General features: G+C 48.0%; 1 protein-coding gene and 1 pseudogene across 1 annotated transcript; both read right to left on the reverse strand.

Annotated features, from left to right (window-relative positions):
* Positions 1 to 6,381: 6,381 nt before the first annotated feature.
* On the reverse strand, positions 6,382 to 8,453 carry LOC124673358 (annotated as a pseudogene).
* Positions 8,454 to 9,276: 823 nt separating this feature from the next.
* Positions 9,277 to 10,806, reverse strand: LOC124673920 (cis-zeatin O-glucosyltransferase 1-like). The gene has a single exon (XM_047209967.1). It carries the CDS (start codon positions 10,804 to 10,806, stop codon positions 9,394 to 9,396), a length of 1,413 nt encoding a protein of 470 aa, XP_047065923.1. The 3' UTR covers positions 9,277 to 9,393.
* Positions 10,807 to 11,220: the final 414 nt, after the last annotated feature.

An 11,220-nucleotide genomic window follows, 5' to 3' on the forward strand; every position in this document is an offset into this window, starting at 1 on the left:
AAGGAGATATAAGCATGATGATGGCTAAAGTTCGCCAATTGCCTTCTTGTGGAAACCTTTGCCCTTACATCACCAAGAACCTTGTCATGAGTGTGTCCACGAAGCTCGAGGTTCCTTTCTCTTCTTGCTAGACGACGGGCCTCGATCTCCTCCTTGGTCTTTCTAGGCCTTGGAGGTGTCACTTGATCAACTTGATCATTTGGGTCCCCTGTCTTGACCTTGAACTTGAGCTTCCTCAATTGCTTGGGGTTGCTCAATCTCATGTGCTTGATCTTGAACAATGTTCGGAGAAGGGCAAGAGTTGATTGGATCCTCATTGGAGCCATTATGAGTGATTGGTTGATCTTGACCTTGATCTTGTCCTTGATCTTGCACATAAGAGGGAGAGTCTTGTTCTTGTTCTTGGGTTGGTGCATCATTTGCTTCACTAGGTAAGGTTTGTTGATGTTGAGAAGATGAGGGCTCCACCGTGGTAGAGCATAGTTCTTCCCGAGACGCCACACCGTGTCCCTCAATGGGGCGGAAAAATCCCACACCCATTCTTACTATGGCATCTTGAGGTATTTCATCACACCCGAACACCTTGAAGTATGAGATATTAGGCTTGTTCCCGGTGAGTATTTCATATGGAGTCTTGTTCAAGCCCTTGCGGAGATAGAGCCGGTTGGAGGAGTGACAAGCGGTGGAGATGGCTTCGGCCCAAAAGTTATAGCGGGATTTATACTCCGCCATCATAGACCTTGCCATATCCATAAGAGTCCGGTTCTTCCTCTCCGCAACACCATTTTGTTGAGGGGTGTAAGCAGCGGAATATTGATGACGAATCCCCTCATCACTAAGAAAATCATTGAGTGTATAGTTCTTGAACTCGGAGCCGTTGTCACTTCTTATTGCCATAATGAGGAGGTTGTGTTGGCGTTGCACCTCGGTAGCAAAGTCAATGAATATTTGTTGAGTCTCATCTTTCGTCTTGAGAAAGTAGACCCAAGTGTATCTTGAGTAGTCATCGACAATCACCAAGCAATGTTTTTTCGCACCAAGACTTGCATGAGTAACGGGACCAAAGAGATCCACATGAAGGAGCTCCAAGATCCTCTTGGAAGAGATAATGGTCTTGCTTAGATGCGGAGAGTCATGCATTTTGCCTTCAACACAAGCCCTACAAACACGATCTTTGGCAAAAGACACATTTTCCATTAGTCCCACAATATGGTTCCCCTTGTGAAGACTTTGCAAAGTTCTCATGTTGACATGGGCTAGGCGGCGATGCCACAACCAACCCACGTCCGCCTTTCCGAATAGGCACATCGCACTTGTCGTGGTGGTCCCCGAAAAGTCCACCACATACAAGTTGTGTTCGCGATACCCAACGAATGCGACTTTTAGAGTCTTGCTCCACAAGAGGACCACAATATCATTATCAATAAAGATGGCGAAACCCATCTTGCCAAGGGCGGAAACGGAAAGCAAATTGTAACCAAGGGTTTTGACAAGCATGACATCCATAAGAGTAATGTTGTGTGCAACCACAACCTTGCCAAAACCCAATACCTCGGATGTAGAATTATCGCCAAAGGAGACGGTGATATCATTAATGTTAGGCCTCAACTCCTTGACGAGGTTCTTGCCGCCGGTCATATGACTTGTACATCCACTATCAAGTACCCATTTTGAACCTCCGGCGGCATAGTCCTACATGAGATCAATTCTTGGATTTAGGTACCCATTTCGCAATGGGTCCTCTTTTGTTAGCAACAAGGGTCTTTGGGACCCAAATAGACCAAGCAACATAACCATCATATGGGCCAACATATTTAGCATAAACATCACCATAATAATCTTTAAATAAAACATAGTGAGGGTTAGCAATTCCCGCATCATCATCATTCATGGTTTTGCCCTTGGAGGCTTCACCATTAGTGACGTCTTTCTTCTTCTCTTGTGCGGGCTTGGCCTTTTGCTTGTTTGCCTTCTTTGCCTTGGCATTAAAACCAAGGCCCTCCTTCCCATTGTTTGATCTTTGCTTACTCAAAAGATCATCCAAAGAAAGTTTACTTTGGGGAGAGGAGGCCTTAGCAAGTTCATCCTTCAACCTAGCATTTTCCTCAATAATATTTGCATGATCACATAGAGGAGTAGAGGAACTAGGCACATCATATGAAGCAAGCCTAATTTGAAGTTGCTCAAACGACTTGGATAGGAGAGTGTATTCACTCTTCAAAGCTTTGTGAGCTTTGTCTAGTTCATCTAGATCCTTCACAAGTTTCTCATGATCAACCCCAAATTGGGCCTTTTCCTTTGTAAACACTTTATTCTTAGCCCTAGCAAGATCTCTAGCTTTAGTGAGCTTGTTAATTTTATCTTGAGGCTCTTCAATATTTTCTAACCTCTCTTCAAGAGAAGCTATGGTTTCTTGACATTCCTCAAGAGCATTTTTAAGAGCATGGATTTCGAGAGAGTCTTCTCTCTCTATTTGACCCTTTTTCTCAAGCATATCACTTTGTTGAGCTAAACGAATCATGAGGTTTGAAACATGCTTTTTAGTGTTACCTTGTAGGTTGAGAATGAAATCATCAAAATATAGCATTTCTTGTTTCACTTTTAGACTAGCATCATCAACCCCTAGTTCACTAGATATGTTAGGAATAGAGGGGTTAGGAGATGATACCTCGGAGGATTTAGCCATGAGGCAACTTTCTTCCTCCACTAGGATGACCTCATTGGGGGATTCACTTGGTGATGAAGAGTTAGTGGAAAGGGAGGCAAGAGCGACCAATCCATTGGAGGATGCATCTTCTTCATCATCAACATCATCATCTCCGGAGGTATACTCTTCTTGAGTTGATAGCACGATAGATGTGTCCAAGGAGGACCTTTCCATGAAGCACTGTGCATTCTTGATAGGAGGGTTCTCATTGGGAGATTCAAAGAGAGATGAAGAGGGTATGTTGGTGGTGACGATGGCGGCCAATTCCTTTGAGCTTTCTTCATCTTCATCACCACTAGAACTTTCAACTTCATCGGATGAATATTCTTCCCTTGTTACTAGCACAACTCTTGAGGGCCTCTTGCCCTTCTTGGTCTTGTTGTTGTAGAACTTCTTGTTGGGGGCTTTTAAATACTTGCCCTTTGTGTCCTTGCTCTTGTCCTTGGGAATGAGCCTCCCATTATGAAGCTCTCTATTTTCATAGGGGCATTCGGCAATGAAGTGGCGCTTGTCATCACAATTGTAGCAAGATCTTGTCTTTGGACCAAAGCTAGTGAAACCACTTTTGTTGTTCCTCTTGATGTTGTCTTCCTTGGCCTTGGAGGGATCAACCCAAAAGGATTTTGCATGGAAGGCCATGTGATCATGGTAGTGGCATTGCAAATCTTCCGGATAGGACATACTCCATGATGCCCTATAAGATTCTTGAGGAATCACTTCTTCACCGGAGTTGACCACCAAGGCAAGGTTGGCACCTTTTGCCATCCCAAGAGCACGATTGCGAGAATCATGAGAGGTTTCCTCAAGCACCTTGAGAGCTTGCATCTCGTGCACGACTTGTTGAGAGGTGAGAGAGGAATAGCATTCCCTTCCCACAAGAGTCTTGACATCAATGGGTGCAAATGGCATCATGCATTCAATGTACTTCTCCTTGATCCAAGAGTCATTGATGTGGGTGGCACCAATAAGCCGGAAGGCATCGGCAACCGTGACAAGTCTTCCATACATGAGTTCATGATCTTCATCCGGTAGCCTCATGAATCCTTCGGCTTTATTCTTAAGAGCATTATACTTGTTCCTCCTTGTGCTCTCACTTCCAATGCAACTAGCGGCCAAGCCGTCCCAAGCTTCCTTGGCGGTGGTGTAGTTCCGGACACGATGCAATTCCGGTGTCCCCACACTAGTTTGAATCATGTGGAGGGCGGTGTTGTTGAGTTGACTATCAATTGCTTCTCTTCTAGTCAACTTGTCGGGGTTGTATGGCTTGAAGCCCTCCAAGATGATTCTCCATAGTTCATTTGAGGCACTACAAACATGAGAGCGGAACTCAAATTGCCAAGTATCGAAATTATCAACGGAAAACTTAGGTGGGTCGCCCCGAATGTTTAAATGGGGATGGGGAACCGGTATATCGGGAGATAGGAAAGGTGGAGCTACTCGATTGTAGCTTTCACCTCCACTAGTTCCCCTAGGAGATGCACTCGGTAGATTTGATAGTGTTTAAGTTATCACCTTCCACGGGTTTGGTAGATGAGGGTAAGTCCGAAGCCTCTCCCTCATCTAACGCACCCGTGTCTTTTACCTCTACACTAGGAGCCTTGGGAGGGGCCGGAGTCAAAAGCTCGGCAATCATCTTTTTCATGCTTTCCATTTGGGCTTCCATGGAGGACTTCAATGAATTGAAGTCTTCCACGGAGACCAACTTGGCGGCCCCTACCGAGGGCTCCTCGTCCGGCATACTCTTAGGCGGTTAAGCCCGAAATAAGAGCCGAGGCTCGATACCAATTGAAAGGATCGTATGCCGCACCTAGAGGGGGGTGAATAGGTGCTAACCAATTTTTAGTTCTTTTTCAATTTAGGCTTGACACGAAAGGTAAATTCTCTAGATATGCAACTAAGTGAATTTACCTATATGACAAGGATATCAACTAAGCAAGGTATAGCTACGCAATAGTAGATAGAGTGGGATAGAGGTAACCGAGAGTGGAGCACGCGATGACACGGAGATGATTCCCGTAGTTCCCTTCCTTTGCAAGAAGGTACGTCTACGTTTGGAGGAGTGTGGTTGCTACGCAAGCCAAACCAACAGCCACGAAGGCTTCACTCAGATCTCCTGTGAGCAACGCCACGAAGGCCTAGCCCACTTCCACTAAGGGATTTCCTCGAGGCGAAAACCGGGCCTTTACAAAGTTCTTGGGGCACACATCCACAACCAAATTGGAGGCTCCCAAATCTGTAACAATACAACAATCAACAACAACACATCAACAACAAATCAACTAGGGAACCAAATAGGAACACTAGCATGAGATCCCTCAAACAAGAGAGGGGGAAATGAAGAACGCTTCGGTGAGGATGTAGATCGGTGTCTTCTCCTTCGAATCTCCAAAGATCAAGAGCTTTGGTTGGGGGAGGAAGGAGATCTTGCAAATCTTGACTTTCTTGAGGTGGCTCTAATGGAGGTGGCTTGGCAGATTTCTTGTGTAATGATTGAGCAAGCAACCAAGGTAGAAGAAGGGGGGTATTTATACCTCGCCTCAAAATTGAGCCGTTGCAGCTTCCGGGGGGCCGGATATTCCGGCCTAAGTAAGGGCCGGATAATCCGCCCCCCCGGATAATCCGGCCTTCGGGACAAAACAGTGACTTTATCCGGCCAAATGTCCGGCCCTTGTACTGGTTCACTTTTCTTCCAGTCCTTAGCCAAAAACGAGGGGGCCGGATATTTCCAAAATATCCGGCCCGGATATTCCGGCCCTGGTACAATACCGGGACAATATCCGGGCAAATGTCCGGCCCCCATACTGCGCTGCTTTCCCTCGAAGACTTAGCCAAAATCAGGGGGCCGGATATTTCAACAATATCCGGCCCGGATTATCCGGCCTGGCCACATTTTTCCTGTTAACTTTTGACAGACCGACCAAATCCAACACACACAAATATGAAACTATGTAATCTTTGTACCACTTAATCAAACATTAGTGTATCACATATATTGACATCAAACACACAAAACATAATGTGAGAGATGTTCTTTCAGGTTCAAGTCTCCGCGCTGTTGAGGGACTTGCTTGGTGTTCCGGGCTTCACAGCAGCGGTATGAAAGTGGGGGCGACAACACAGGTGAAGTTCAGAGTCCAACCTTTCAGGATGAAAACCCAAGGTCTGGCCTTAACTGGTTGTGCCTGGCAATGACCTTGGAGGCATTGTTTTGAGAGCGGGGACTATCTTCAGGGTGAAAACCTAAGATCTTTGATCGAGCGACGAAGATGTTAGAGCATTGTTCCCTTCTTGAAGGCGTCATTTTTGGAGAGTCTGTATTTCAGGTGTTGTCTTGGTGGTGGATGTATTGCTGTTGTTAGGCCCGAGATACTGTAGCGGGACTTTTGTTTCTTAGTTTTCTTTTCTTTTTTTTTTGGCTGTGTGCGTAGTCCCATTAGGGTGGTGCGTTGTTGCAGAGGCTGGGTGTAATTGGTATCTTTTGATATTAATATATTCCTTTTATCGAAAAAAGAGCTAACTCAACACAGATAAACATTTAGCTCAGCGACACTCCAATCAAGCATTCTTACTTCCTTTTGATGTGCAACTACAGATTGTTCAATCAAATTCTTTCAGGTGCCAAGCAACATCTTTCAGGTCCCAAGCAACCAAATTCTTTCGGGTGCCATCCAAATTCAACACAGATAAACATTTAGCTCACAAACAGATCTAAATAGGTTGTCATCTTTCAGGTGCCAAGCAACATCTTCAACCAAATTCTTGTGAGCCTGCAAAATCATAAACTTAGGATATGTACACTCTGAAATCTGAATACAAACAGAAGCCACGTTTCTATTAGAGGTCATGTTAGAGAACTATGTATTTTACACAACATGTTGAAGGATTGTCAAAAAAGAGAAGTAACGTTTCTGTTAGAGGTCATGTTAGCATGTCAGGCAAATGAGCCAGCCTACAATTTTTTAAAGCCAGGTAGTCAACTCAGTAAGTGTCTACAAATATTCCAAAAAAATCACATTCCAGTTGAAATAGTTCTTTTTCTGAATAAGAAACCAATGCAAAGAGCAAATTTGTCTCAAGTACAAGCTTCAAAGTAAAGCACCATACATAACCAAGTTTCTGGTACTCCCTCCGGTTCATATTAAATGACTCAATTTTGTCTAGATACACATGCATCTAGTCCAAAAATTTAACTAGATTCATACGAATCTAGACAAAGTAGAGTCCATTAATATGAACCGGAGGAAGTACAATAATTAAGTATCTAGCCTGGTTAGCGTAACCACAAGAATCAGATATGGAACAGTTGAGCTAATCAGATTATCAACATAACAGGCTTGTAAATAGTGAATAAGACAGTGCATGAAGTGGTGACATGGCCCGAGAGCTCATCATTTCAGGGATATTTGGCTATGTTTCATTATAAGCAGGTTGTCTGAAGACAGAAACAGAAGTATTAATTACTTTTGCTTCAAACATAGATGCTAGCATCGTAGTTGAGTAATTTTCAAAGATTGCTAATCTAACCCACACAATGCAATCATAGATTAAAAAAACGAGATAAATGGGAGCATCATCAGGTTTTATGAAAACACAAGTGTTAAATCTGCATCAAACGGGGCTACTAATTATCTTGTACAATATTTGAAGATTGCAAAATTAACACGCATAAAACGATGATGCACTGATACATGAAAATTAAGAAACCGTGCAGAAGCATCTGGTAGGACATTACCTCAAACACCTGTTGTGCATCCAGAACAGACACTCCAGTACCGGAAGCGAGAATCCACAGATCTTCTTGTCATACGACCCGCTCAGCAGCCACCCCACCATGCCAACCCATACACCTCGGCATCATGGCCCCTGAGCACGACATCGGCGCCTGCATACTGGCCGTTGTTGGCAAGGTGGTACATGTGCACCTCATCGACGCAAGTCTTTGTGGCCACGGTATACGGTCGCTGCGGCATGGTCCGGGCGCGGTTGACCTCGCCCTGGTACGGAGCTGGCCGGAAGATGGACACGGAGGGGCCGGGACGGCGCCATCCTCGGCGCGGCCGCCGCGGCCAGGCGTGGAGGAAGCAGGAGGACGGCGTCACGAGGATAAGGTGGATGGGGGCGTCGTCGATGTGGGCGCCAAGGACAAGCTGGTGGGAGGGGGCGGCGACCTGGGACTCCGGCGGGACGCACTGGACGGTGAGTGAGTGCAACTCCAGCGGGTTGGAGATGACGAGGTTGTAGAGCACGGGAGGACGGGGATGACGAGGGTAACTTGAGGGGCCTTTTTGCAAAACAACTGGACCTGACAGTGGGTCTCACTTGGCGCCACATCAGCCAATACAGTGCTTTTTTTTGCATGGTAATACAATTCTTATTGATAAATAAAAGACGAGATACAGAGTACATATGTGCCGATCTTACAGATCTGAAAAGATAGGATAAACCTATGTGACAAACCAACGCCTATCCATCTTCTTCGGCACCACCGTAGCAGCCACCAAGGAAAAAATGGACAGATCACCTCTTCATATGAGCTCGACGCGGCTCCATCGCTGATCATCAACTTTTCGGACCTCCAATGTAGTTTGCCATAGGACAAACCATTGCCGTTGAAAGAATCAGACCAGGGCAGCATGTCCCTGGACACGCCATCGAACTTAAGCACTGGCACCCACGCACGATGATGTCGGAGTAGGGAATCAGAACCATCAGCCTTCAACCACGAACCCACCACAAGGTGCACCATCTTCCAGCTGTCACCAGTGCAGACAACCGTCTGCACGTACTCCTGGATGAATCCTCTCTGCTCCACCTTGGCGCCGGAGACAACGCCGCATCAATGGGGACAGAGCAGGAGGAAAAAACAATCTGATGGAGTCGTCGCCGCCGCTCGCCGACACCATCCATGAATCATAAAGCCACCGATCTGAAAGATCGGCAAGCACACAGTGCCACCAACTCCGAGACGCTGCCATGAAGGACAGCGCCGGTGTGGGAGAAGAGTCGAGGCAGATTTATTTGCCCGGGCGCCGCTCCCACCACCCCAACGGCGCGCCATGCCAGAGAACTCCTAGCACAAAGTACCATGCAAAAAACGGGGACCCCTCCCTCCTACCGCCGGAGCGGCAAGCGGAAGGAGAGGGGGCGAGCACAGACGCCGGAGATTGGAGCAGGAAAAAATTTCCGCCGCCGCCGCCTGGAAGACGCGGAATTTTTTTCCAGCCAATACAGTGCTACATCACGAGCGGTGACCGTTTGTGAAGCTCCCACGCGTATTCCGTGACTGTAAGTTCGTATTTTCATTGTAGAGTGACCAAACTGATTTTGCTTGACAAGTTCCATGACTAACGATGGATTTAACTCTTTGAAATTTTCGTTTAACTTTATCATTTAGATATTGTTGGGACAAAGTCACTAGATCCAAGTCCATACCATATATAGTACTACCTCTGTCTATAAATAGATGTTCGAGATTTGTCTAAATCTGGATGTATCTAGACGCTATTTAGTGTCTAGATACATCCAAATTTAGTCAAACCTCGGACATCTATTTATAGACGGAGGGAGTATGAACATCACATGGTTTGGGGTCTAATTTATTCCGGAGAAATAATTCAAATTCAACATATGTTGGATTTTTTTCTCATAAGGTAGCAGTCCGGTATGCTTCAGTAAAGCCTCTACAATCACCTTGTGATGTAAGCAATAAAGTCGTTCAGGTCTTTGCTCGAGGAGCCACCTTTGGCCACAGATGCACGAACGGCCTCACCGAGCACCTTCGCCCTCTGGCGCATCACCATTCCATTTTCTGAAAGCATCGCTTCCTCGATCACCTCTTGGATGGCCTCTGCCGGTACGACCTGATCGTGCTTCTTCCATTGCCTCACCAGGAGGCCGACCTTGAGGTACTTGCAGATAAGCTCCGCGTCCCACGGTTGGTCGGAGTGCATTGGCCACGCGAGGATAGGCTTGCCATGGCCCAGGCTCTCCAAGGTAGAGTTCCAGCCACAGTGGCTCATGAACGCCGCCGTGGTGCCGTGCGCCAGGATCTCCAGCTGCGGCGCCCACCCGGTGATCACCAGCCCCGTTCCATGGGTTTGTTTTGTAAACTCCGACATCAGCTTGTGGTGCGGGCACTCGCCAGGCTCCGTGAATATGTCGGCACGGTCGGCGTCTCGCAGCACCCAGATGAACCTCTGCTTGCTGCCCTTGAGGGCCGCCGCCATCTCCACGATCTGGTCTGTCCGGAAAGAAGAAGTCGTCCCGAAGGAGACGTAGAGCACCGATGCCGGAGGCTGAGCGTCCAGCCATTCCATGCACTCGTGCCGCGTCTCCCCCGGAGCGTGCGTGCTCCCGTCCAGCAGCGGGTTCAGTGGCCCGACGGCGAAGAACTTCTGGTCCTTGGATGACGGGTGCTCGGCGATGGCGTCGATGAACTCGCCCTCCAGCTCGCGGCACGTGTTCATGACGATGCCGGCGGCCGAGGCCACGCCTCGGCCCCCTTCGTCCTGCAACTCCGCCGTTGTACGGAACAAGTACTCCATGCACTCCTTGGACATGGAGACGTCGATGGGGATGTACTCGAGGGCATGGTCGCGCAGGAGCTGGTGGCCGGGGTCCAGCCATCCCATGTGGTAGGAGATGGCCACGCACTGCAGTCCGTACGCCTCGCCGTTGTCCAGCCGCGCCGCCTCCACTGCGGCGAAGGAGTTGATCCTGTCGTACACAACCACCACGCGGCGGTGGGTGGCCGAGAGGCTCCGGAGAAGGGCGGCGAGAGGGGCGCTCGCGGCGGTGCTGAAGGACTCCCACATGGGAATAAGGTGGTTGGGGAAGGGACACTGGGCGGTCGGGTCGGGCGCCGGGGACTCGTTGGTGGAGACGTCGAGGTCGTGGAAATGGATGGAGCCGAGGTCGTCGGAATCCCAGCCGTGCAGGCGTGACCGCGCCTGCCGGACGTGCGCGGCGGGCGCCGCGTAGTGCACCGAGAGACCCCGCGACGCCACCAGCAGGGATAAGTGCAGCAGCTGGTTCAAGTGGCCCTGCGCCGGGAACGGCACCGCCACGAAGGCCACCGATTTCGTCGGCTCAGTAGCCATTTGTTTCTCCACTGTGTTTTTACAGTCCGTGTAGTACAGATCGACTTGGCGCGCGAGCGCTATTTGTACACGACCACAGATCTCTCCACCAAGAGATCAGTAGCACTGTACAAAAGAGTCAATGGAGCTTTGTGCAACTAATTCAGGCCAAGATGTATCCAAGCACATTTAATATCACAACTTTTTCAATGAACAAAATATGTTAATATCCCGAAGATATAAATTACATCCAGCCTCCGTAACGATGCATTACCCTGATGGCAACACCGACGCACACAACCACAAAAAAGCTAAAAAGGGAAATATCCTGATACGGTGCTTCAGCAGCAGCGTAAACACCATAAAGACAACACCTTAAGGCTAGCCATAGTGCTAGTATCATAAGGAGTGTCATACATGTCACCTTGGCAAAAA

Source organism: Lolium rigidum, chromosome 7 (assembly GCF_022539505.1).
Source record: "Lolium rigidum isolate FL_2022 chromosome 7, APGP_CSIRO_Lrig_0.1, whole genome shotgun sequence".
Taxonomy (NCBI): Eukaryota; Viridiplantae; Streptophyta; class Magnoliopsida; order Poales; family Poaceae; genus Lolium; species Lolium rigidum.

Excerpts from the sequence above, each read along its gene's own strand:
- LOC124673920 (XM_047209967.1), bottom strand. The coding sequence starts at position 10,806 with ATGGCTACTGAGCCGACGAAATCGGTGGCCTTCGTGGCGGTGCCGTTC.